General features: G+C 49.5%; 1 protein-coding gene across 3 annotated transcripts; it reads left to right on the top strand.

The window, feature by feature from the left end:
* The first annotated feature begins 896 nt into the window (after nt 1-896).
* LOC137610736 (collagen alpha-1(XX) chain) lies at nt 897-27,711 on the top strand. Of its 3 annotated transcripts, none has more exons than XM_068338536.1 (42): nt 897-1,016; nt 2,521-2,635; nt 6,151-6,255; nt 7,958-8,101; nt 10,122-10,298; nt 10,751-10,873; nt 11,475-11,642; nt 12,116-12,235; nt 12,508-12,672; nt 12,868-13,026; nt 13,123-13,295; nt 13,532-13,661; nt 14,169-14,314; nt 14,707-14,836; nt 14,939-15,078; nt 15,501-15,627; nt 15,713-15,852; nt 15,923-16,055; nt 16,357-16,502; nt 16,608-16,737; nt 17,268-17,384; nt 17,558-17,704; nt 17,907-17,963; nt 18,041-18,079; nt 18,149-18,287; nt 20,661-20,803; nt 21,011-21,120; nt 21,305-21,463; nt 21,554-21,631; nt 22,248-22,334; nt 22,421-22,474; nt 22,586-22,681; nt 22,779-22,832; nt 22,914-22,967; nt 23,054-23,107; nt 24,730-24,801; nt 25,391-25,426; nt 25,512-25,578; nt 25,677-25,865; nt 25,945-26,022; nt 26,119-26,277; nt 26,619-27,711. In XM_068338536.1, the coding sequence occupies exons 2-42, from the start codon at nt 2,530-2,532 to the stop codon at nt 26,642-26,644; spliced, it is 4,677 nt and encodes a 1,558-aa protein (XP_068194637.1). In that variant the 5' UTR covers nt 897-1,016; nt 2,521-2,529; the 3' UTR covers nt 26,645-27,711. The 3 variants fall into 3 exon arrangements, with proteins under 3 accessions (XP_068194637.1, XP_068194621.1, XP_068194628.1); XM_068338520.1 differs by having other exon boundaries at nt 26,616-27,711; XM_068338527.1 differs by lacking the exon at nt 897-1,016 and adding an exon at nt 1,129-1,178 and having other exon boundaries at nt 26,616-27,711.

Below are 27,711 nucleotides of genomic sequence, written 5' to 3'. Positions count from 1 at the left end.
TTACACAAGTAACAGGTAATACAGGTAAGAGGAAACACAGACGCCAGGTAACACGGGTAGCAGGTAACACAGGTAACAGGTAACAGACGTAACAGGTTACACAGGTAACACACGTAACAGGTTACACAGGTAATAGATAGCACAGGTAACATGGGTAACAGGTAACATGCACAATTGCTTTTATCATTGGTCCATTTGTCGTTTGTTGACTCTAATTGGGGAGACGTCACATCTGGTGATTCAGGGTGAACTACTGACACCTCCTGGTGAGGTGAGACATTACAGCCAGAAGTGAAGGTTCAGGTGTTTCGTTTGGATGAAGAGCCCTGGTGCACCAAGAGCAGGTGAGGCGAGGAGGAGGAGGTGCAAGAGGAGAAGGAGGAGGGGCAAAAACCTGAGGTTTTCCCTACTTTTTAATTCATTCCTTCTTTAGTCAGGAGTGTCATGTTGATTTTCCAGGCGGTCGTGGTTTGAGTTCAGACCTGGATCTGGTTTAGGGTGTTAGGAACAGATCACCTGTTTAGATATGAAAGTTCAATGTGGAATTCACAAACATTGTTAAAATACAACTGCCTATTCTCTGTGATTTTAAGGCGTGCTAATTTATATATTTATTTAAAACTTTTTGTTTGACTTGTGATGTTTGTGTTTACCTCTTGTGCTTTTATTGTACGGTGTCCTGGACTGCAGAGAAAGGCGCCTCTAAATAAAAGTTATTATTATTATTATCAATATTATTATTCAAGTTACTTCCCGTGTTTTCACGTGGAGTTGCCCACGTTCCGTGTTCAGAGCCTCGAAGTGTATCCTGGATCAGTAGAGACGCGACCCCCTGCCCGCGGCACCACGCCCCATCCGCGCCGGCGGGAGGGCCCTGCTCCTCGGGTTTCAGCCGGAGGAGCTCCGGTCCCACCCGCGCGGCTCCACTGTTCAACGGAACTTGCGCGTGATGACATCCACGCTCAGGAATGCAGCGCGAGCTCCGCACCAGCGAATAACGAGGACTCCTTAGACAGGTAAGACTCACCTGGAGGGGGGGGGGGGCTTTTACCGGATTATCGACCCCATCTGCTAAGAACGGGGAACGATTGGGGCTTAAACGTTCCGTTCTTGGTGTGAGGAGGACCGGCGGAGGAGCTGCGTTCAGGTGCGCGCATCGACGGTGGGCTGATCCGCAGGTACGGAACGACTTCTTCCGCTGCTAGGATCCACAGCTGATGTCTCCAGGGAGGGAAACCGGTACCGGAGCCAGGAGAAAGGTTCTTGTGTTGCGTTCCCCGGGACCCCTGAACGTCACCGGGACGTCCCGGTGAACCCCTTCACTGCGTCCTGCCTCATGGGACATGAGTGGACTCAGACTCTGGAGGCGAGGTTCTTGATGCCCCCGTTCAGACACAGACCAGAAACTTTATTATTTAGAATAAATTAGATTAAATAATGGTGCATGTTATAAAAAAAAGAGCATGAGAAAAAAAACACAAATAAAAGAAAACTAGTCCGAACTGAGCGGAGTTGAGGACAGATGAGAGGTTCTGATGGTGATCTGTGGTGTAACCACAAGCAGATGGTGTGATCAGGGTCTGAAGCTGTTGGTTCCCCTGCAGGAGAATCTTTTAGTGGGTTCTGTTAGTCAGCAAGATTCAAACCCATGTCAGTCTGCAGCCAGTGCAGCCAGTGCTGCTTATGTAACTTCATTCCGTGGAGAAGAAGAGGAGGTTCTCCTCTCCACAGGCGCTTCAGTCAGACATGCAGCTACAGGTGGAACCAGAGAACATGAAAGAGCGATGGCGTCCTGTCACATACTGGACATACATCACATGTTACGTGTTCAGGAAGCCGGCAGCAGGCTGCAGGTTCTACAGCAGGATCCAGGAAAACACACTGAAGGACAGAGAGCAACACCCCAGGAGATGAGAACCAATCAGATTCTACTTCAGTAAAAATATACCTGTGTGTAGTATGTATACACTGTATATACATACACACACCACTAAACACCTGGATCAGTTCACATGTCCCTCTTGACCCGTCCTTGTAATCTGTGATGTTCCCGCTACAACCAAACCAGGAACCAGGACAGAGGAGATCTTCATCTGATCCAGTGATTCTATTGTTTCTTGTTTCCACGGTGATAGAATCATGGAATCTGTGTAACGGCTGTGACAGATTTAATAATCTTGAAGGAAGAGCATCAGCTGTTGTTCACCTGATACGTCTGTGTTACAGCGCTGAGGGGGACAACGTGTGTGTGTGTGTGTGTGTGTGTGTGTGTGTGTGTGTGTGTGTGTGTGTGTGTGTGTGTGTGTGTCATTAGCTGTGTGACGTCTGTAATTGGGACTCAGTCATGAAACAGTTCCCATGGGAAACGCTGGTGAGTTCAGGTGGTTGTTGGTTCGACCTCAGGAGGCTGACCTGGTTAGTTAGCTGTTTTATCTGTTTATTGCAGGTTATCTTACTGATTTATCATGGACCCCAAAGATGTGTTCTAAACATTCCTGGTCTTGTGCTCCATGTTTCCAGACTCCACTCATGTCTCCTCACCTTCTTCAGTCGTCATCTTCATCATCTCAGTGGTTCATGCTGGTCTTCCTGCTCAGCGTCCTACTGCTGCTGTCCTCGGGGGTCCGTGGCCAAGGTATGATACCTCCCATGACCGTTGTAACCATTACTGCTGACGCTGGACATGATGGTTAGCCACATGCTAACAGGGTCCAGACAGATTGTGTGCTCATTTGTCCAATCCTGTCCTAGATGAGACATAAGACTATATTGATTTCCTGGAAGGTCACATATTTCCAATAATAATAGCTATTTAGCTGGCTGTGTCATTCAGCTTCCAGATGTCCAACTACACTGAACTGGAATGTCTTGCCTCAAACTGATCCGTAGTCCTCAATATCTTTGATTGAATATTGGGAAAATCACTTCTGCCCTGAAACACTCCTTGGTAATGGGCAGAGCGCGTTTTGTTTACGTGCGCTACGTCCATCTAACATAGTCTGAAACTTTTTTAACTTTCTGTAACTTGTTAATGCGTATTTCGCTCTTATTTTTCTTGCGTTGTTCTCTCTTGTTTTCCATGATATAACTGCTGATTTTTCGGCGCTAAACGTGGAGCTGCTTTCCCAATCACGTAATTCATCGCTCATCGTTTAAACACAAGATGGCTAATCGAACTGAGACCGGCCGGTAAACGCAGAGGATTTTTTTGGGGGAGAAAAACACACAGTGTTAGCAAGTGAGGTAGAAATCAGTGGGGGAGACAACAGGTGATTACAAACAGGAGTTAATTAAAGTTGTGTTTCCTGACAATCAACACAGACAATGAGAGATCACTTGCTTACAACACTGGGAGCTTACGCAGTATACAGTATATGTATCAGTAACTTTGTTACTACGTATTTCGCTCTTATTTTTCTCTAGTTTTTCCCTCTTATTTTTCATGATATAACAGTTGATTTTTCTGCGCTAAGCGTGGAGCTGCTGTCTCAGTTAGCGGAACCTAACTCATGGAAAAAAGGTAATTAAAGCTGTGGTTTCCAACAATCGTCGCAGACAATGAGAAATTGCTTGCTGACTACACTGGGAGCTAAGCTAATGCAGTCTAATAAAACATGGGATGTTACCGTAGGAGGACCAAGGTTTTTTTCTTGTATTCATAAAGTATATTGAACTGTTGGCTGTTGCGGGAAGTTCCTACTTTACCTTTGTCTACTAACCTATGACACAGTGAGGAAGAGGACGAATGTATCAATGTGTGTGTGTGTGTGTGTGTGTGTGTGTGTGTGTGTGTGTGTGTGTGTGTGTGTGTGTGTGTGTGTGTGTGTGTGTGTGTGTGTGTGTGTGTGTGTGTGTGTGTGACTGAAGTGGAGCTAACTAGTTGGCGAAATGCTAGCTGACTTCAACAGCTTGTGAGGTACCACACACTGCTACTGTAACCTGAACAAACTAGACCTCAGGGATGACCACGCCCACATCCGGGTGGACAATCAAGTACAACTCAGGATAGTTCAATTACTCTGTCAATCACTCCAGGTGTGACGTGGCACACGGCGATGTTATGAATCGGAGTGTGTTCGCTGTGGATTTTTCATTTTTTAATATATTTATCGATACAGGAAGCGTTTGTTTTCCAGATTGTAGGAGTTGGTACGGTTACGGAGGACCACTATATAGTTCATAATAGAAACCCTTTAAAGATTTGTTTAGTACAAGTAGCGCTATAGTAGCTCAGGGTTGTCTACTGGGGAACTGTGGAACGTGATGTAAGACTGTAAGAAAACCTCAATCAGAAAAACGCTCGTCATGTGACATTTAGTTAAACGCTGACACAGCGACAAGATCTTTAATGTTCAAACTGATTAGCTTTCCTGCTGGTTGTTATGGTCATTCTAATGTGTTGCTCGTGAGCCATTTTTAAGGGTGAAGGACAGGTGTGTGTTTACGTCACCTTTTGTGTGAACAGACGACGGTGTTGAAGCTCTGGGATTCTGTCCTGTTCTAGCCTGATTTACGACTTCAGGAGTGATGTGTCGTTTGTTCCCACCGGGGGGCAGGTCTGGACTAGAGACGGGACAGTTTACCCTCTGACCCGGGTCAGTCAGAGGTCATTATGTCTTCAGGCAGTTCGTCAGGTTGGAATAACCAACCCAACACAACAGGACACTTCTCCAGGTCAGCGCGTGTCGATGGGTTCAGGTCCAGAGTGTTTCAGGTGATTTTTCACATCTGTCACTCATCACCATGACGACCTCTGTCTCTGAGCCCATCAATGAAACGTTTCATAGAGTCATGATAGCCTTTAATCAAGCAAAGATTTCTGAAGATCTCCTGAGTGTTTTGATAGTATTATAGGATGTAGATGTGAAATCCTCAGATTTTGAGCCATGTGTTGTTGAGAAATGTTAAACTGAGACTATTTTAAGATGTAGATTTGCTCAAACCTGTCTCTAGCCAAAAAGCCAGAAGGTTTTTCTGGCCCATTCAGAATTGTTCCAGTGACATTCATGAGAGTCCTTGCAGGAGCTTTTGACTAAGCCCTCTGAGAAACAAACACAAACGTGCGACCAACTTGATGTAGGGAATCTTCTACCAAAAACATTGAATTTTGCATTTTGCATTTCTAAATCTTACCGTTCTTTCACTCTACACTTTTTCGCTTTGAAATGTAATTAAATTTCTTTGCTGTATACCGTTGCAGAAGAATAATTAGCAGTAAGTTGAAATCCAAATAAAACATTATCATAAAGTGGTTCCCTCCCATTTTAACTTTTTACACCATTTTACAAGTACAATATGTAATATTTTTAGAATCTTATATTTGGTTTGATAAAACACTCGGGGGGCTCGTTAACTCTGGGGAGGGACGATGGCCACGGCAGCTGCTCTCTGTCCACACCAGACCGTAAAATACCACTACTTGTGTGGACAGTTGTTCCTGACAGGGGGTCGGTTGGACCTTGACCTCGGTCTCTGTAAATCCCCTTCAGACCCTTTGTGTTTCTCTGCTGAGCACCCCAGGAGATAAAGACCCCCCCCAAATGGGCCCAAACACACATGAACATACATACATACATGCATATGTGTGCATACATGCTGGAAAAGAAGAAGGTCTGTTGGGAGCTAGGGGTCATACGTTCACATGTCGGCGGTCCTCTGTCTTCTTCGTTTCCGTCACCCCCCCCCCCCTCCTCACTTCCTCAGTGTCTGTTATCCTGCCACCCAGTATACAAAACCCTCAGACACTAAGTCTTTGACACGTCTTTGACATGACCTTTGACCCCCCAGTCCCCTGCCAGGGTCCTGTTCCTGTTGCTGTACCAGATGAGAGGACAGGCCAGGCTTTGATGGATGGGGAGGCAGCTGGAGGGAAGGATGGACGGAGGGCGGGGGCAGACAGACATGAAAGGCGCTGCTTGTTGGGAAACCCCGTCTGGAATTATGTAGATGAAGTCTGAAACAGTACATGGGTTTTATTTTTGGAGGAGGGGGTGGGACGGTTGGCCATCCGGCAGGACGGGTCGTTCCTGAGCTCTTTCAATAGTCTGCTGCTGGCCCGCTGGACTCGTCATGACCCAGTTCATTAAATCGATGTCATCCACAGATGTCCATTTTTAAAACCTGAACCGTTTTGTCTCTCTGAACGTCCAGGTCGCCTCAAGCTGACGGTCCTATCTGAGGACAGACTGCAGATGAAATGGAAGGAGGCTGACGGACCCGTTCAGGGCTACAAAGTCCGGGTGAAGCCCATCTCAGGTGAGACTGTCCGTCATGAGTTCAAGGAATCAGAAGAGACGGGGGCCATTTGAGGTTGGAGGTGTTACAACCCAACATGTTACAACCCAACGTGTTAGAGCCCAACGTGGTAGAACCCCAAGGTGTTAGAACCCAACCTCACAGAGAACTCAGGCTGGGGAACACACATTAAATGTAGGAGGAGGTGATACCTAGACATCACTGAAGTTCACAGGACTACCCCACCCTGTCTACCCAAGCCTGTCTACCCCACTCTGTCTACCCCAGGGTAGGGGACGCTCCATGTTAAGAGATCAATGACTACGACTGTCTCCACGTCACTAGACGGTCACCAGAAACTCAGCTAACAGCAGACATTCGTCACACCCAGGACTGTCCTGCCTCTCCAGCTGACAGGAGGCTCTAGCAGTGAAGTGAAACACATCCAAACTATTCAAAGCATTTACAGTCAATCTAAACAAGGAACCAGCCAATCCTAGAGCTGTGGAGCGTATTATTACTGGAATCATTACTTTTATCCCGCGTTGTCGTGTGAGAGGTTGACCCAGCGTAGGGCGGGACCCTGACTGTTACTGTTGAATTTGGGCTTTCTAGATGTAGTAAATGATAAGTCAGCTCCATCCTGGACAGAGGGAGTCACATTAGAACCAATCACCACCCTACAGACGACCGTCTGCCTCCAGCCAAGTAGACGCCCACAAAAGACAAGTAAATTGAGTTGCCACATCAGATTAAATGCCTTCCAGAGGTGTGAAGAAGTTTCACTGTCTGTCAGGAAGTTCTGAGAAGTCCGTGAGCTGGAAACAGAAGTACCACCAAAATACCAATTAATGTAATTGAATTGGAAATAGATTCAAATCAGGTCTCACTCTGACTGTACATCTTCTATCTGTTGGTCCTCCTACCTCACAGACGACGGTGTCGACAGAGTTCCTTCACACCCAGGACTCTCCTGCCTCTTCAGCTTCTCCCCTCGCTTTGTTTTTATCCTCCTCAGACACGTCTCTAAAGAAGAAACACTAACGTCTGGTTCAGAGGATGTGTTTGGGTTTGATGTGGGGAATACCCTGTTTCATCTGGTGGGGGTCGGGTTTTGCATCATGATCTGTTTATCTGTCAGGCATTGTTCAAACTGGAATGGCCCCCAGTAGGACACTTAGCTCCACCAAGGCCAAATAGATGTCTGGTCCACCCCCCACCCCGCCACACACACACACACACACACACACACACACACACACACACACAACATGACCCTCTCGGTGGAGGTCATGTGTTAAGTTCTCATCTGTTGTATTTCTGCGGGTTTGACATGCCCATGCACGTCTTAGAACTTACAACCTGAATTTCATTTCCTCTGTCCAAATCTTTGGACTATTTTTGCTGACTCAGGTGAAGTCTTTAAAACTGATGATCCTGCAATTTAGTTTATAAAGAGTTCAGGTGAACGAGCTGGAATGATCGGGTCTGCAGTACAAACCATCGAGAATTGAAACCCGACCTACTTAATGAAACGTCATGGAGGTGAAGTTCTCTGATGACCTCCTCAAATCCACCTGAGGGTTGAATAAATGGGTCAGACTATTTTTGCTCTGGTTCTTCCCCTCTTGAGCAGGTGGTTCTCAGTGGTTCTCCTGCTGGCTCCTGATCCGTGATGTTGCGTGATTTCAGGAAATCCTTGACATGCCTCTTTGTTTTCCAGGGGAGCCGCAGCCAGAGATGATGCTCACCACCACACGGGGCAGGGCGACGGTGGCGGGACTGGACGCCAGTCAGGAATACATCCTACAGGTCCTCATGCTCAACGGCACGGCGGAGAAACTTCTGGCCAAGCGGCGCTTCACCAGTAAGAAACACAGCAAGAGGGTTCATGGGGAAAGGAGTAGGACGCAAACCGTCAGAAGCCCCCGAGGAACTTCACGGGTCTGCTTTACACCGTAATCTGTAATTACTGAACATGACGGGGCATGAAAGGATGTGACGTGAAACCTAGTGGGGGTAACAACAGATTCCACCGCCCCCATCGCCACCGCAGTGGCACCGTGAAATAACACATTCAACACAGTAAAGTCTTATTATAGGAAGTGCTGCATGTTTGACATTCCTCCACCTTCTTGAGTGAGCAGCGGTTCCTCTGATGCCCCACCCCAGACAGACCAAAGCACACCTACTCACACACAATGAGGGGGTGTAAATGCCACTCCATCTGGATTACAGGCTGAACCTGGGCTGTGTTTGAACTCACTGTGGGTACTGAAATGAGAACTGGGCTAGAAACCTCACATTTGTGGCCCCTGGGGTGCTCCTGTTTCTCTGATTGCATTCTGACTCTTCTCATGTCTGTCGCTGGTATCTCTATGTTTTTGGCCCCATACACTTCCTCTCAACACTCAGTCCGGGGCCCCGTGCTGCCTGTTGTAGCAAGCGGTGCTGGTCATGATAGGTTACTGTGTCAGGAGGAACATGTCTGGGCAGCTTGGGAAACCGTGTTGGGGAGTGAGTTCGTAATGCCGACTGTCAGGCTGGAATGATGTCTGTCTGGGAATTCCTTTCTGATGCCTCCATCCCAGCTGCTTCAGCCGCCGTAGGCCCGGCACTGTTCCGGCTGAACCAGTCAGAACAGGTCACCCTCTGCAGTGCCTTTGGTTTGTGGTTGTTGACCTTAAATTAGAGTTAAGCCACAAAGCAAATGTCTTCACATCCCGCCAGTCATCCAATCAGAAGAGAGCAGCTTCATGACAGCAGAGCTAGGCAGCGATCTGATGCGTGTCATCACGTTTGACCGTCGAGAACTGTTCCTCTACTAGTCAGTGAAGGAATGATGGCAAAACAGTCCATGACTTGGGATGTGATCCAATGGCCCTCAGTAGAATCCAGTGGCCCTCAGTAGAAATTAATGGCCCTCATTAGAATATGTTCCTCCATGAAGGTCCAACAGTCTTTTTTAGGTCAATCAAGAACTGTCCAGAATCTCGTAGTCCTGCTGGTAGCCGTGGCATCTGGTGGGTCTACAACGAGGTGTTCACACCTGTGGTCAACCCCCTACATGGACCCAGACAGGGAACATCCTGAACATCACACAGCAGTAGAGCAGGTTTAAGGAAAATGGGTCTGCCTTTCTCAACGAGGTGCAGTCTGGCCAATGAAAACACAATTGTCCAAAGGAGAAGCTCGTATGGAGGTCGTGTGCTCGCTTCTACTTTAAGGCTGTATTTGTTTCTGCATGTTTTGACACCTCAAACCCGTGTCTGACTAACATATGGTCATGATAGGCTTGTTGGTACCAGTGTGTGACTGACATACAACCATGATGGGCTGGTTGACCACAGCCTTTGAGCATGGCGGACACTCCAGATGCTCCTCTCAGAAGCCTTTGACCCAAGGCGTTTCCACTCTCAGTGAATTGTTGTGATCTGACTATTTCTGATTAGTGATTTGCCAAATTCTTCCACATGTTTGATGTGTTGTCCATATTCATTTTGTGATTATTTCTTGTGCCAAAAACCATTACATTTCGGAAAAGACATTGAATACTGTGACATTTGCTCGTGTCTCAGTACTTATCTCGAATGGAAACCATGTTGCTGACCAGGAGAATGAGATATTTATATATGATAATAGAGTAAGTGGTGTCATGATAGATATAGTCCACTTTGATCTGTCAACATGAACCATCAGATCAACATGAACTACCAGGTCTTTGCTCTTGTTATTGTAATACGTACAGAATCTACCGTACCAACATTTGGTATTATTAAGGTGATTTTGCAAACTGACATAACTAGAGTTCTAAAGCTGGTTGGTTTCTTGCCCCACAAGCCTCGTTTCTGTCTTATGAACTGCTTCCATGGTCTTCTGCCTTCCAGTGGAGGCTCTCCGGGAGGACGAGATGATCCGCACCAGTGGCCGAGAGCACAGGAAGAAGGTGTTGCCCGGCGGCTCGGGGTCCGGAGACTTGGACGATGTCACCGAAGCGTTCCTGGATCTGCCCACGGTCCTGTATCCGGCGCTGACCACCACCACTGCCATCACTAGGGTAGAAGGTCAGGGCATCACAGCCTCACACGTGTTACATGTTACCACCATGTAAAGACACAGTTTACCGCCAATGATGAAGTCTAATGGGCTTGAGTATGACAGGAAGTGCTGAGGGTTAAAAGTCAAATGAGACTGAATTCACAGCAAACCTGACTGCGTTTGTCCACGGTGCTTTTGATCCGATGGATCTGCCCCCTTCCAAAATGATCTGACTTCTTTCCTCACCCATTTGAAACCCTCCCAGCAAGTTTTACTTGTTTGGGGTAATTTAGTCAGTGTTGTTTTTTTAATGTAATCCTGTTTGAAACCAGCAAACCTACAGTTAATTAGATCACAGATCAATAACGTCTTTTCTGTTCTCCACGACTAGAGGAAGAGTCGACTCAATGTCAGCCGTAAACTCCCTGTGTGTTCCTTCAACCCCATGCTTGTGTTTGCCGTCTCCTCTCTTCTCCAGGGCCTCCAGCCACAATGAGCCCCCCCCAACTGGAGATCCCCAACAAGCCCACCAAGGAGAAGAGGAGGAGGAAGAAGGAGAAGGAGCGGGATCGTGCTAAAGCAGGCGAGGGTTCAACGCAAGGTAACGGAGCTGAGGAAACACCTCCCTTACCCCCCAGGGGCAGGCACTCAAAGCCCCCCAGGGATAGGTAGCCGAAGTCCCTCAGAGACAGGCAGCCGAAGCCCCTCTGGGACAGGTAGCCGTAGCCCCCCAGGGTCATAAACAAAATACTGATACTGACTGACCCACAGACCAGTACTAGTCCAAGACCCGGGGGTTGGGGAACACTGGTTTAGGGAAATGTTTTTGTGAAGCTGGACTACTGCTCCAGGCTTCCCACCAGAAGACGTGGTAGAGATCGAGTTGTAATGTTTGAGCAAGTTGTTCTTAGCGCTTCTTGCTAGCGAAGGAACTAGCTGGCAGGAAGTGTTGGTGTGAACAGTGATCTGTACTTATAGAGGGAACATCGGCTACAGGAAAGGATCATGACAGCTTCAGGGCTTACGTTTGTGTCCTCCTCTGATTTAAACCAAACACCATCGTCATGGAAACGCTCTCATCATCGTGGCGTTCCCTTCCTGAATGTGTACCGCTGTGTTCTGAGGGGGAACTTCCACATGAGGTGACTGGAACAACTCAGTTTTGTTCTCATTATGTCACATTTCACGTTTTCCTCCTTCAGGTGCTTCTCCAAGGAAACCGTTTGAGTGCGACATCGACGTAGCGGCGGACATCATGTTGTTGGTGGACGGCTCATGGAGCATCGGACGCACCAACTTCAGACGGGTCAGGGATTTCTTGGAGGGCTTGATGACGCCCTTCCGCATCGGGCCGAACCGCATCCAGATCGGTAGGGGCAGCTGTGAAGCCACGTCGCCCATCTGTGGGCGGTACTCAAGCGGACAGTGCCACCTAGTGGGCGTCCCGTGTCCCGTTCTTAACATACACAGGATATTTCTGCAGCGTCCCAAAGTACTGAAGATGGAAATTTGTTTCTGAACATAGAAAATGTAGATTTAAATCTAAACATTGTGTAGTGTTCATGTGTGTGTGTGTGTGTTTTAATGTGAATGTGTGTGTGTGTGTGTGTGTGTGTGTGTGTGTGTGTGTGTGTGTGTGTGTGTGTGTGTGTGTGTGTGTGTGTGTGTGTGTGTGTGTGTGTGTGTGTGTGTGTGTGTGTGTGTGTTAGAGTAATAATGTTTGTCAATGAAAGAACTGTGAGTGTTGACTGAGTCTCCCAATTCTGGTTGTGACCAGACAGGATTGACCTCTTGACCTCTTGACCTTCTCTAATGCTCTAATGGTAGTTCTGCTGTTGTCCAGGTCTGACCCAGTACAGCGGAGACCCCCGAACCGAGTGGCAGCTCAACAACTGCACCAACAAGGAGCAGCTGCTGGAGGCCGTCAGGATGTTTAGATATAAGGGAGGAAACACGTTCACAGGTAGACCTGCTGATCTTCATGGGTTCCTCTGTAGGAGTTAAACTCCACCCCATCAGGAGGTGAAGCCACAGGTTTAGGACACGGGCTGAGCTCAGATCGCATTCAAACAGTCCATCCAGCTCAATCTCATTACATCACATCGCCGGTGGCTTTATTTGTTTGGGTGTGAGGACGTGGATAACCTCTGACGGTTGGGTGAACAGTTGTCTCCTGACCCGACTCGGTGCTGTTCTGTGTGTGTCATCAGTGTGTAACTATGTCCCGCCCCCCAGGCCAGGCGCTGCTCCACGTCATGGATGAGAACATGAGGGTTGAGGCGGGCCGGAGGCTGGACACGCCCTTCTTCCTGGTCCTGCTGACTGATGGGAAATCTCAAGACGACGCCATCGCTGCAGCAAACCAGCTGAAGAACGCTGGCGTGGAGATCATGGCTGTAGGTGAGACTGAGGAGGAGGAGGGGAAGAGGAGGAGAAGAAGGGTGAGAGTGAGGATCAGGTGCAATTTTCACCCTCTAGTTTTCATTAGATATTCTGATGTCCAAATGTTTTTAGTGGGTGGAATGTTTAATGTTTTTGATGATGTTTTAATAATGTTTTAATAATGTTTTAATCAATGTTTTTAATGTTGTTCAGGTGTGAAGAACGCAGACGAGGACGAGTTGAGACAAATGGCTTCGGAGCCCATCGATGTGAACGTCTACAACGTCAACGACTTCCCTCTGCTCAGCAAGCTGGTGGCCCGCCTGGTCCACATTCTGTGTGGGAAGATCCGGGAGCGGGGCGTATCCAAACGTAGCTACCGCCCCACCCACTCATCACATGACGCCTCAAGTCCTACACACCCTGATAACTGCTCCGACCTCCAGTGTTCTGATTTGTTGCGTGCAGGAATGGAACCAGAGCCCACTGCAGACCCGGCCCGCTCCTACCTGAGTCCTACTGACCTCCGCTTCTCCGGACTGGGCTCCAGAGAGGTGACGCTTCACTGGACCAACCCTCCTGAAGCAGTCCAGCAGCACAGAGTGGTCTACCACAGCGCTGAGGGCCAGAGCCCACATGAGGTCAGAGGAGAACCTGGTCCACACTGTCAGGATGGGTTTGAGACTCAAGTAGAGATACACAATAAAAGTTAACACTTTAACTCTGAAGTAACTATTAACACTTTAACTATTACGACCTTAACTATTAAAACTTGGACTATTTAGACCACTGTTTAGACCTTCTCTGTTTAGACCTTCGGTTAGGTGGAGGTAGTAGTCCAGTCAGGTCCTCCAGACTCAGCGGTGTCTGTCTCTAGGTGGTGCTGTCCGGTTCAGAGACCTCGGTGCTTCTAGAGGGTCTGTCCTCGATGACTCTGTACCATGTGTCCATCTTCCCGGTGTATGAGGACAGCGTTGGTCCAGCGCTCAGAGGGACGGTCACCACATGTAAGAATCTCACCTCTGATGAACCTTCTGTTAGAGATCCACGTGAGGCATCATCCATCAGCAGCGGTGGGTAGTGGGTCGCACTCCCTTCGGTGTCCGCGTGGCGGGTTCTCTCCGGGTTCTCCAGGGTCCCTCCACTTCCAGAAACAAGAAGCTGAGGTGGATTGACAAACCTAAATTGCCCGTTGGTGTGTCCGTGAATGCTTCTTTGTCATTCGTTTGGCCCTGCAATGAGCTGGTGTCTCATCCAGGGTGTACCCTGCCTCTCACGCATAGCCAGCTAGGATAGGCTCCAGCAGAACCATGACCCACATGGGGGAGAAGCAGCTGTAGATGAGATGATTACGGTTGTGAGTGAATGAATGATGCATCCTTAGCGAATACAAAAAAGCGTAAATGTGAGGATTTTCTCTTTCTGTCCTCAAAACGTTGAGTTTTGTCTGACATGTCTCCTGTCTGGACAAGTGTTTCCGTCGGTGATGTTTCTATGTTTCCCCCCTCCCACAGTGCCCCTGGCCACGCCTGCCGACCTGGAGGTGGGTCCCGCCTCCCACAGCACGCTGCAGGTGAGTTGGGGGGCGGCGCCAGGAGCAACACAGTACCTGATCCTGTACTCAGCCCTGAACCACGGAGAACCTGAAGACGCCAAGGAGGTGGGAAGTGTGTTTGTGTGTGTGTGTGTGTGTGTGTGTGTGTGTGTGTGTGTGTGTGTGTGTGTGTGTGTGTGTGTGTGTGTGTGTGTGTGTGTGTGTGTGTGTGTGTGTGTGTGTGTAAACTAACAATAAACACAGCCTCTTGTCTCCAAAGGTGGCGCGTCACGTTTTCATCGCATCATCACATATTATTATTTAACATTATTGATCATCCATCCATTCATCCATCCGTCCGTCCACGTCTATCATCCATCCATCTATCCATCCATGTTATCTGGGTCTCCGGGGCAACAGTCTCAGGAGGGATGCCCACACTTCCCTCTCCCCAGACACCTCTTCCAGCTCCTACCCCCTGTAGGAGCCCAAACAGCTGTTGGTTTGTGTGATTTCAGGAGAAGCTGGGCGCGGAGCAGACGGTGGTGGAGCTGTCAGGTCTGCTGCCATCCACAGACTACTCTGTGACCTTGTACGCCCTCTATGAGGAGGACCCCAGTGACCCCGTCACAGCCGTGGCCACCACCCGTAAGCAACACCCCATCTTTTCCTGTTCACCCCACCTTCCTCTCACTTAACCACGTTTAACCCTGGTCCTTCTTCAACCCTTGCTTCAACCCCCGTCCACAGTTCCACTCCCACCGCCACTGAGTGTACACTTCCCGATGGTCACCCACAGCATGCTGAGGATTAGCTGGGTGCCCGGAGCCGCAGACGTCCCGGGTCACAAGGTCATCTACAGCACCAACCACGGCAGCGACGTCAATCAGGTGACTCAGTTCTGCCCTGAACTTTATCCGTTGATGTATTTTAATAATATTTGGTTAATATGAATCTATTTTAAGCTGATAAACAATTACCGGTACTTTTTTTTTTTTTAATATAGTACAGAAAAAACATCTCCGTCTCGTCTTCAGCTGCTTTTTCCTCATCGTGGGTTACGGGGGTTGCTACGGGCTAATAGTATTACATTATACTGGCAGGAACTCTTGGAAAATCCACAATAAAAGAATAATCTCCGTTGATTTTTGACTACGTTGGGCGGGCTTGGTTTTTAATGCCAATACATTTGCTTTCATATGTTTGGTATAAAGTCTGATATTATTCTTTTATTGTGGAATTTGATTTGATTTGGGTTTCCATGGTAACTTGTTCCTGGGTTGGGGGTCATGTGTGTTACATCTCCTTCCAGGTGGAGGTGACGGAACTGAACTCGGTGGTGGTGGAGAACCTGTCCTCCCTGTCCAGATATCTTGTTTCAGTCCAGTCTCGTTACCCACAAGGCCTTTCTGCAGCGATCACCAGCAACGTCACCACACGTAAAACGAGCCGTTCACGTTGGGAGTTGATGCGTCCGTTTGAAGGGTGTCTGAGGCATGTGTGTCTCGTTTCCCCCCCCCCCAGTGAAGGTGCCCCCACCCTCAGACCTCAGGGTGACCAACTTCTCGGGCGACGCCGTCACAGTGCGCTGGGAGGCCGCGGCGGAGGACGTGGTGTCCTACCTCATCAAGTGGATCTCCCTCAGCGGGGGGGACCTGAGACAGGTGGGGGGGTGTGGAGAGTAGGGGGTCTGTCATAGTGAACGTAAGGTGTGACCGTGTGTGTTTATCGCAGCTAAGAGTGGGCGGAGACAGCGAGGGGGCGGTCCTGGAGGGCGTGGAGGAGGATCAGGAGTACCAGATCTCCCTGTCGGCGCTCTACGGGGACGGCGCCCAGAGCGAGGCGGTCGCCATTCGCTACAGCACCTGTGAGTGCCACGCCCACCGTATAAAGTGTTTGACTCCCCAACATAAAGTGTTAAAAAAAAGTCATTCAAAAAGAACAAATCTCCTACCAAACGCCCCCAAACTGATCTGAAAACATTGTTTACACCGTTTTAGCCGCTAAGCTAAAGCTGCTAGCTTCGACTCAAGCGTTTTGTTTTCGGGTCGTGTTTGACACAACGTCCAGGTGTTCGGGGCGTCAGAGGTCAGATATGGTGTTATGTTGCTGTCGTGGGGCAATAACGATGAAGTTCTCCGGTTGTGCTTCTGACCGTCGCTGTCCAGTGTCAGGTGGGGGCCCGTCCGGTGTGTCGGTGTCGGATGAGACGGCGGTCAGCATGGCGGTCACCTGGACGCCTCCCAACGCTCACGTCCTCAAGTACCGCGTCTCCTACACAGCACTGACTGGAGCCGAGAGCCAGGACAGCACCGTGAGTTCACAGCCCTCACCTGCTCCTCAGGTGTCACACAGACCCACAATGCATCAGCCGTCACCGTGACAACCCGACCGTGACAGGTGGGATTGTTGTCCACAGGTGTTGGTCCCTGGGGGAGACAGGCGGGTGGTGCTGGAGTCGTTACAGCCGGACACGCGTTACAGCATCATGGTCACCGCCGAGTACCGCAACCGAGAGGGGGGCAGCGGGTCGGCCCAGGGCAAAACCAGTCAGTCAAACAGTCAGTCTGTTAGCCCAACTAACCAGTCAGTCAAACAGTCACAGTCTGTTAGCCCAACTAACCAGTCAGTCAAACAGTCTGTTAGCCCAACTAACCAGTCAGTCAAACAGCCACAGTCTGTTAACCCAAGTAACCAGTCAGTCAAACCAGTCACACAGCCTGTTAACCCAACTAACCAGTCAGTCACACAGTCTGTTAACCCAACTAACCAGTCAGTCAAACAGTCACACAGTCTGTTAACCCAACTAACTAACCAGTCTGTCAGTCACACAGCCTATTAACAACACTAACCAATCAGCCAAACAGTCACACAGCCTATAAACCCAACTAACCAGTCAGTCACGCAGTCTGTTAACCCAACTAACCAATCAGTGCACAGACTGTTAACCAGACACACAGCCTGTTAACCCAACTAAGCAGTCAATCAAACCAGCCACCCATACTGTTAACTCACTAACCAGCCCTGCCTGTTTGAAGTGGCTACCTGTGTCCCAGGCTGATGATGTCATCTTCTGCAGCCAGCCTGCGCGTCAGCAGCGTCAGCGTGGTCCGGTCCGATCACTCCAGCATCTGTGCGTCATGGAGAGCGCTGTCTGCCGTGGACGGGTACCGTGTCGTCATCCAGTCCGTCAGAGGTAACCAACAGACTAGTCCTACAAGTAGGACTAGAACTGGATCAACTAAACCAACAGGACACGTATCTGAAGACTAGGGGATCGGTGATCTGGTCTGTGTGTGTGTGTGTGTGTGTGTGTGTGTGTGTGTGTGTGTGTGTGTGTGTGTGTGTGTGTGTGTGTGTGTCACACAGACAAGCTAACACAAGGACACACCGTGGATGAGTCCAGCAGCAGTCACTGTTTCACTGACCTGGAACCAGAGACCCTGTACCGGATCAGTGTCCACTCCCTCCTGGGCTCAGCAGAGGGTCCGGCCGTGTCCGTCCTCCATCCTACAGGTCAGAACCATCTGGGACGTAGTTAAGTTAGTCCTACAGGTCAGAACCATCTGGGACGTAGTTAAGTTAGTCCTACAGGTCAGAACCATCAAATCTAAGAGAGAGAAAAGGTTTTTCTTTTTGTCTTTTTTTTAAATTATTATTAAACAAAATAAATTCTCAAAAAAATTCTAAAAAGAAAACCCAACTGGTTCCTTTTCAGCCACAGCCCCGGTTAGAACCCACCTCCATCCGCGGATGTACCCCGTCCACAACGAAGGTGACTCATCACCTGTAACCATGGTTACCGTCTCCTGGTGACCAGTGTTGTGACTGACTGCTTGTGTTGCGTTGCAGTGTGTCCTGAGGTCACCATCAGAAGCAGTGCTGTCAGAGGTGAGGATCCGACCCCATGACCACCTGTGGATGTCATCCTCCATTGATCCCGCGTGTGTGTCGTCTCAGGCTTCGACATGATGGAGGCATTCGGTCTGACTCAGAGAGCCCACTCGTCTGTGGAGGGCGTGGCCGCCGAGCCGTTCGTGTTCAACGCCCTCCCCACCTACACCCTGTACCGAGACACCCAGCTCACACAGAGCACCAGGTAAGGTCATGTGACAGGAAGTTAGCCTGTCAGTCACGCTCAGTGAAACCAGGACGCGTCAATACCCGGTACTGGCCAGACTCCTCGGTGACCCCGTTCACCTGCTGAGGGGCTGGGACACCTTTAGTCCCCTGGACAGGGGGTCACTAGGAGGAGTCCGTTTCATCAGAACCATGAACAGTGGGAAGTGTCATCAAACCCAGAACCGCTTTTGAGATTCTGAATGATTCATCACTAGTCCAACAGTTTAACGTCAACGAGTCCAAAAGAAGCAGAAAACCTCCTGGGGCCGGTTCCTTTGAGAATTAAAAAAGAGTCAAACGCTAAAGTTCACAACTCAAGAAGAGGAAAAAATCTGATGCAAATGTGAGACTGTTGGTCATTTCTGAGGCAAGAAATGACCAACAGTCAGTGAAACATAAGGACAGAAGGAAGGAAAGAAGGAAGGAAGGAAGGAAGGAAGGAGGCAGGGAGGAAGGAAGGAAGGAGGAAGGAAGGAAGGAAGGAGGGAAGGAAGGAAGGAAGGAAGGAAGGAAGGAAGGAAGGAAAGAAGGAAGGAAGGAAGGAAGGAAGGAGGGAGGGAGGAAGGAAGGAAGGAGGGAAGGAAGGAAGGAAGGAAGGAAGGAAGAAAAGAAGGAATGAAAGGAGGGAAGGGAGGAAGGAAGGAAGGAAGGAAGGAGGGGGGAGGGAGGGAGGGAAGGAAGGAAGGAGGGAGGGGGGAAGGAAGGGAGGAAGGAAGGAAGGAGGGGGGGAGGGAGGGAAGGAAGGAAGGGGGAAGGAAGGAGGGAAGGAGGGAGGGAGGGAAGGAAGGAAGGAGGGGGGAGGGAGGAAGGAAGGAAGGAGGGGGGAGAGAGGGAGGGAGGGAAGGAGGGGGGAAGGAAGGAGGGGGGAGGGAGGGAGGGAGGGAAGGAGGGGGGAAGGAAGGAGGGGGGAGGGAGGGAGGAAGGAAGGAAGGAGGGAGGGAGGGAGTGGGTGAAGGAAGGAAGGGAGGGAGGAGGGAGGGAGGGAGGGAAGGAGGGAGGAAGGGGGGAGGGAGGAAGGAAGGAAGAAAAGAAGGAAGGAAGGAAGGAGGGAAGGAAGGAAGGAAGGAAGGAAGGAAGGAAGGAGGGGGGAGGGAGGGAGGGAGGGAGGGAAGGAAGGAGGGAGGGGGGAAGGAAGGGAGGAAGGAAGGAGGGGGAGGGAGGGAAGGAAGGAAGGGGGAAGGAAGGAGGGAAGGAGGGAGGGAGGGAAGGAAGGAAGGAGGGGGGAGGGAGGAAGGAAGGAAGGAGGGGGGAGAGAGGGAGGGAGGGAAGGAGGGGGGAAGGAAGGAGGGGGGAGGGAGGGAGAAAGGAAGGAGGGAGGGAGGGAGGGAGGGAGGGAGGAAGGAAGGGAGGGGGAGGAGGGGGGAAGGAGGGAGGGAGGGAAGGAGGGAGGGAGGGAGGGAAGGAGGGAGGAAGGGGGGAGGGAGGAAGGAGGGAGGGAGTGGGTGAAGGAAGGAAGGGAGGGAGGGAGGAAGGAGGGAGGGAGGGAGGGAAGGAGGGAGGAAGGGGGGAGGGAGGAAGGAAGGAAGAAAAGAAGGAAGGAAGGAAGGGAGGGAGGGAGGAAGGAAGGGAGGGGGAGGAGGGGGGAAGGAGGGAGAGAAGGAAGGGAGGGGGGGGAAGGAAGGGAGGAAGGAAGGAGGGAGGGAGGGAGGGAGGAAGGAAGGAAGGAAAGGAAGAAAAGAAGGAAGGGAGGAAGGAAGGAAGGAAAGGAAGAAAAGAAGGAAGGGAGGAAGGAAGGAAGGAAAGGAAGAAAAGAAGGAAGGGAGGGAGGAAGGAAGGAAGGGGGGGAGGGAGGGAAGGAAGGAGGGAGGGAGGGAGGGAGGGAGGGAGGGGGAAGGAAGGACGGAGGGAGGGAGTGGGTGAAGGACGGAAGGAGGGAGGGAGGGAGGGAGGAAGGAAAGAAAGAAAGAAGAAAAGAAGGAAGGAAGGGAGGGAGTGGGTGAAGGAAGGAAGGAAGGAAGGAAGGACAGACGGACGGACGGACAGGTAACCCTGATCTCTGCTGCTGCATGTTGACCGTAGACCTCCTGTGGTGAGACGATGCCTCAGTCAGACAGGGATGGTTTCATCTTCAAGGTAAACTTTGGCCATGAGGTGAAAAAATAAATGAACTCCATGAAGTTGGGTTAACAGGTCAGAACAAATAATAGAAGACTCAGAGGTGAGGAACCTCGAACCTGAGCACTCCAGGAGCATTAAAGAACGGAGAGAACCCAGGAGAACACCAAAGGAGGAACCGGACACCATAGGATTCAAACCCAGAGCCCAGCATCCAGTCAGGGCGTCCTGTCCGTACTGATTGTGGGGTCGCGTTGCTTCATGCTGTTGGTTCTGTTCCCATCTTCTTCCCCAGGTTCATCCACCCTGCAGGATTTTCTCCGGAGCACACCATCAGCATCGCCTTCCGTCTGACGCAGGACACGCCCCCGGAAGCCTTCGCCCTCTGGCAGCTCACCGACAGCGACTACCAGCCCAAGATGGGCGTGGTGCTCGACCGTGAGTGACATCACCGCACGTCTCCGCCCCCCAACTGCATCTGACACACACAGAACAAATCCACGTGTAGACACGTAACACACGCGTCTAAACACGTCTAAAGGAACCTTTAGAACGCCCTCCAGTAGAGCCACCCCCCCCCACACACACACACACACACACACACACTTTAAGATGACAGATCTTTTGCTCTTCCCCTTCCTGCAGCTTCAGCCAAGCGTCTGGTCTACTTCAGTCTGGACTACCGGGGGGAGGTGCAGCAGCTGACCTTCGACCAGCCACAGGTCCGCCGGCTGTTCTATGGCAGCTTCCACAAGGTGAGAGGATCTGAACCCAGGAAGTCCATCAGAAGGACAGTGAAGGATCAATAGGATCTCCTCCAGACACAAGGAGGTTCCTGAGGTGTCCTCACACTGTTGTGTCTTCAGGATGTTCTCTGTAAATCCAGTTTCTGATGACCATCAGATATTTATCCCAATGCCTCTCGTCTGTGATTGGCAGGTTCACCTGTCTGTGAGTCAGGTGGGTGTGTCTCTGTCAGTGGATTGTCAGCATGTGGGGGAGCGGCCTGCCCGCCCACTGGGGAATGTACCAACAGATGGCTTTGAGATGCTGGGGAAGCTGGTGAAGACTCGAGGTCCTAGCAGTGGATCAGCTCCGGTAATTTGCCCGTTCATGTCACGTGTGAATGATGCTGAACACCAGGGGGCGACGTCCTGAGCCCAGCTTCTCCCTGTGTTTTTCATCCAGTTCGGGCTGCAGTCCTTTGAGATCGTCTGCAATACCACGTGGTCTTCAGAGGACACCTGCTGCGACCTGCCTGGACTGGTGAGTCTCCTCTGGTCACCGTTAGGAGGTTTAGGTACACACATCAGTTGAAATCGCTTAACGGGATCATAACTCCTGATGCTGGAGGAGGTCAGATTGAGTTTCTTACCGTTTCTGGAGCATCTCAACAGTTTTAGTATTTTCCTGAGAACTGAGGAGGACGTGAAGAAGTAGTTGATAGTATAGTGTCCTATAGTATAGAGTGTAGTTTTCACAGCATCGGGTGTCCACAGACCCAGTGATCCACACTAATCTGTCATTAACACCCAGTCAAAACTACACAGGGAACTGATCATATGTTCATGACCTAACTAACCCTAACCCAAACCCTGACCCCTAACCCTAACTCTAACATCCAGTCAAAACTACATAGAGAACTCATCATATGTTCATGACCCACAAGTCAGGAAAGGATTTAAACTCATTATTTATCTGCTAAACAGAACAGACACAGTAACGTAAAACACAGAATGTGTAAAGTTAGGCCTATCTCTCTGTTGTAGTCTGTAGTGATAGTCTGTAGTGGTAGTCTGTAGTGGTAGTCTATAGTGATAGTCTGTAGTGGTAGTCTATAGTGGTAGTCTCCCGGTCTGATGCTCTGGTTCATGTGTGTCAGAGGGATGAAGAGAGTTGTCCTGCCCCAGCGTTTGCTTGCACCTGTTCCACCGATGTCCCCGGACCTTCTGGTTCCCCTGGACCACCGGTACGACTCCAGCAGACCTCCTCTGACCCAGCCTCTGTTCCATCCAGCTGTTTGACCACATGTTGGTATTGCATTGTTTCTCTCAGGGAAAACCTGGACCTCGTGGCGAGAAAGGTGAGAAAGGAGATCAAGGTGAAAAGGTAAGATGAACATCTGGCCATGGCAACAACATCCTGTACTCTACTTTGAAAGTCTGATATCCAATCAAACGAGGCTCTGGAGACCACTGTAGTCCGTTCCTCTGTGTTCAGGGGGAGGACGGTCCTCCAGGGAGCCCTGGACTTGAAGGAGGTCTTGGACCTCTGGGCAGCAGGGGACCCCAAGGCATGGTGGTGCATGGCAAAATAGTGGGTGGTCTTTTTATCTCCATATGGTAGTGGCCATAGAACAGGCAGTGGGATGAGATCTACATGGTCCTGATTGTTGTCATACCTTTTCCTTTAGGGTCCACCCGGGTCCACGGGGGAAAAGGGAGATCCTGGGCGGCCAGGAGTCCGGGTGAGTCCAAACTCCAACAAATACAAATAGAGAATAATAAAAACCTTCATAATGAACCCTTTAAATTAATGTTCCCTAAAGGGGCCTCCAGGGCCCCCAGGTCCCAAAGGGGAGGAGGGGATTCCAGGCCCTAAGGTGAGCTGCTCGACCCTAGGTGATGCAAAACGGAGGTGTTGATGACGGCAGTGGCCTCAGCGTCTGTCCTCATGTTGGTTCCACAGGGCATCAGAGGCGCCGAAGGAAGCATCGGACCGCCCGGCACCACCGGACCCAGGGTAAGCCTGACGCCAGCGCTGGATTGGACCGGGATCAGGGGGGCGTGGTGGGGCGGCGCTGAGGTCAACATGGTGGAAGTCAGTCGTTGGGTTCAGCCTGGGGGTTATTTAGGGGTGAGGTTCCTTTTGATATGTCACCCGTGGGTTCCAGCCTCAGGTCAGAAGGTGACTTCAATATTTTAACAAACCAGTGGGTAACAGCCATGAATGAATGAATCCATGTTTATACATGTAAAACCAGAGTGAAGCCATGTCCTGATCACATGTTTTGGGCTTTGCTCTAGCGCCCTCCTCTGACCAAAATGTCACATGTATGTGGCTGGAGTTCGTTTGTTGCTGTTTTGACGTCGTCCTCTGACTTGTAATGATCTTCACCCCTTGATGGATTCATGCTGTCTCAGATTTGACCTCTAGATCGGCAGTCCCCAGACCTTTTTGCTCCACAGACCGGTTTCATTAAGACAATGTTTTCACGGACGGGCCTTCATTTGCTGGATAATCGTTAATGACGACAGGACGGCTGTAGTCTAATAGTAAATCACCAGTGGTCTGATGTCAAACGCAAACATCAACGGACAATAAACAACCTTTATTCATTAATTAATAATCAACAACTCTGGAAACAAAATTATTTATTTGTTCGTTTGAAATACAGTGATCGCTCGTTACTCGCGTTCAATGTGCTCCATTGAAGTACTTGTTTTATTATTTACGGTAATTTAAACATTTATGAACCCTCCCCCTGCTGATATTAAACCACCTTCTATCTGTATTATTTATTTTTTATTTAACCTTTATTTAACCAGGTTAGCCTCATTGAGATTAAGAATCTCTTTTTCAAGAGGGAGCTGGGCCAAGAAGGCAAAACTCTTATCGACCGTCTAAAACACTTTTGTATTAAAGAAAAATGTTTAATACCCTGGAGTGCGCTGTGTTCCGTGAGTCTCAAAACACAACGCACACACAGATGCTGTCAGCCAATAGAATGTGCGTACGGCATCACGTGACTACCGACTAAAAATCTGCAATGTAGTGAAGCCGTGTATCTTGAAGCGCGAATAAACAAGGGATTAGTCTGTAGCGACTTTCAATCAGTGCGTCACCATCGGAGAAATGCTGATCATTTCTATATCGAAGCGTAAACAAGTCAATCAATGACAATAATAATGAACTAGTGGAGCCCTGAGCTTGTTTCTCTGTACCAGCCGGTCCCATCTTGGGGTAACGGGAGACAATGACAACTGAAGTGTGTCTTGGACCTCCGGTCAACTCTGTAGTTTGGTTTAGTTTGGTCCCTGCAGAAAATCCCTTCACAAAGACAGGAGGTTGAAATGGAAGCAGGTTTCACTGCTTTTTGGGCAATCTCAGGATATTTTGCCTTTTCAAAATAAAACATGTTTAGACTGATAAATAATAAAAAACAAAGAACAATTCAAACGTTCTGTGCCGCCTGGTATCTAATGGCTCATAGCAAGGTACCGGGTCGCGACTCAGGGCTTGGGGACCTTTGCTGTACATGACAGGGATCGTGAGCTCCAGTCATAACTGGGACTAAGGCTGCAGATCCATCAGGAATGTGTCCCCTTCACTGCCTGGTTTCTGGAGCTTTTTGTTTTCTACAGGGTTTCCAAGGAATGCCAGGACACCCAGGGCCTTCAGGGGAACGTGGCCCTTCAGGACCTGTCGGGCCTACGGTAAGACCAGGAGACTTCTCTCGCTAGTGTTCTTGGAGTAGAATCAGGATTGCATTATTTGGGATGTGTGGGTGTGGTCATTCATAGACAGTCAGCAAACATCAAACATCTCACATCTTCTAGTTTGTTTCTCACTAAACTGCATCAGAACATCAAACATGACATTGTGGAAGCGAAAGGCTCTAATACCCACTGGGCCTGACTTCATCCAGGCCTGCTCCATCAAATCATCACTACGATAGATTCTCATGTCCATTTCCAGAAGCTTGAAGTTGGTCAGTAGTTTTTTTCAGTATAGATGCCAATGCCAAAGAATATGAAGGACCTTCTGACTGGACACACTAGAAAGATCCGGTGAGGTTTAGGGAGAAGGTTCTCCAAGTGGTGTCGCTGATGCTTCACTGACTCAGGCCCAGGAATACTCGTCATAACTTAGGGAAACACCTCCAAGAAGATGTTCTGTGGTCTAGTCCAGGTCTGGACCTGAACACCAATGAGATGTTGTAGTGGGACCAGAAGGAGGTCTGTCAAACCTGTTTATGAAAGGAGCAGGAGAGGATTGTGGGTAATCTCATCTCCTTCTTTCCAGGGTCTATCCGGGAGTAAAGGTGAACGGGGAGAGAAGGTGGGTTCAGTCTTTCTCACGTTCTCCGTCAGATCATCCGTCAGCCGTTCTAACCGGGTTCCTTCAATCTGCTGGTGTCCTGCAGGGGGAACCTCAGTCCATGGCTATGATCTACCAGCTGGTCACGCAGGCCTGTGAGCAGCTAGTGCACAGTAAGCACCGTAACAAACACGCCAAGAACACGTCAGTGGTAGCGTGTCCAACAACCTTTCGCTGCTGGTGGTTCTAAGGAGGTCCTCCTGTGTTTCAGAGGAGGTTCTCAAACTCGACACCTTCATTAACGAGATCAGTCGTAAGCCAGCTCCCATTGAGGAACCACTGGGGCCCCCTGGGGAACCTGGCACAGAGGGGCCCAAAGGGCCTCCAGGCACCCGAGGCACCCAGGGTCGTGTGGGCCAACGGGGGAGGCCAGGTCGGCCCGGGTACCCAGGAGAACAGGGTGCGTTGGTTCAAGAGAAGAACGTCTGTCCAGGACATCAGCTGTTGGTGTTCCTGATCCATCTCCTCCGTCTCCACAGGAAGGAGAGGATTGCCAGGGGTCAAAGGAGACACAGGGGCCAAAGTCGAGGGGCGCACAGGGGCCAAAGGATACCCAGGTAATTTTTCCTGACTCGCTGTAGAACAGTTAACCTCCAGGGATCTCCAGCACCCGCCCCTCATCAGGATCTATGTTGTGTGTGATGCCCCCACAGGTCCTCCTGGGGAGTCCAAGCTGGGAACGCCGGGCCCCAAAGGAGACGACGGTAACTCCGGACAGCCAGGGGTCCCTGGACCCCCTGGGCAGCCGGGTGAGTTCGGACCACCGGGGGTATGTGACAACAGTGGAGGCTGCCACGGTGTCCCCCAACCAGGTGAGCTGCTCCCAGAGCTCCAAGGGCACCAGGGGCTCCAGAGTCTCCTGGGGCTTCAGGGGCCTCAGTCTGCTTAAGTTCAGGTGGATGTTGGTTCGCAACCCAGTGGTGCTGCAGCATCATCCCCAACAGCTGACTGAAATAAACCAGTTCCATCCACTCTGTGTGTGAAATAAAGAATATTTTCTAGCTTTAGATGAAAAACAGCTATAATGGCAAAGAGTAAACTTTCATTTTTATATTATTTACATATTTATTTGGTTGCTAGATTACCAATTTAATAAAATATTTGTCATTATTAATTCGTGTGTGCTTGTGTGTGTGTTCCCTTCACCCAGAAGACCCTTATTACGGCTACGAACCATGAGTGGACGTCCGTTCAGAGAGCCTCCGGCTCTATGGCTTCCGTGGGAGCTGAACACCGGGTTGGGTGGGACTCCACTCCCCTGAGGAGGGTGTGTGTGTGTGTGTGTGTGGAACCAGGTGTGTGTGTGGAACCAGTGACTGAGGCAGAAGCTTTAAGCTTCATCTAAAGTAAGAAAAGGAAACAATGGCGGAAGGATTTCTCTCTATGCCCTTGTTAGTTTTGTTGACTTAAAAAAATAAAAAGACAAATGAATTAAGTGTAAGTCAGAAACGTTCTAATGTAGAATAGTATTACATTAACAGACAGTAAATAATTTCCCATCAGTCCCATTCTGTCTTATTATGTCATTTATATTCGCACTGAAACCTTTTATTTCTCCGTCTACATATTTATGCACTGTGTAAAAGTCAAGTAGCTTAGCATGAGGCACATTTCTGCCATTCTAACCCTGACTGCCTCAAGGATAACCAAAACGCATAATCCATGGTGTCAAAGCTTCTCTTTTGCTCCATGGTATAAATGATACTGTGAGAATGTCTGTTCCGTGTATGATCATGTGTATGTCGTTATATTTACTGTATTCAGTTATTCGTGTACAATATTTTACACTGCACGTTTTCATTTTGAAAAGTCAGGTTTACATTTTCTCATTTCCTTAGGTTGGGTAATAAGCATCGCAGTGTGTGTGTGTGTGCGTGTGCGTGTGCGTGTGTGTGTGTGTGTGTGTGTGTGATTGTTTTTGTATGTATGTTTTTCTTTTCGTGTTAATAAATTTTATGTTTCCGAGGAAGTGTAATGTCTTGCTTTTTTTTTTCCTGGCAGATGTGACGTCTTTTTTTGTTTGTTTTTTGTATGTACTCTGAGATCATGTACACTACATGAAACTACTTGTAACTAAAAGTAGTTTAAAAATTGTCCGTTGTGGGGGAAACAAAAAAATTGTTTCCAATCGAGTCTATTTTGAAGAGCACAGCGGAAGTTCCCCTTGAAAAAGAGACTACTCGTCCGTTCAGATACTGTAATTTCCGGGTCGAATTGTCACAATAAAAGCAGAAAATTGTATTACA

Source organism: Antennarius striatus, chromosome 2 (genome assembly GCF_040054535.1).
Source record: "Antennarius striatus isolate MH-2024 chromosome 2, ASM4005453v1, whole genome shotgun sequence".
Taxonomy (NCBI): Eukaryota; Metazoa; Chordata; class Actinopteri; order Lophiiformes; family Antennariidae; genus Antennarius; species Antennarius striatus.
Note: the sequence above shows the minus strand (reverse complement) of the source record. Positions and strands in the feature narration are given on the sequence as shown.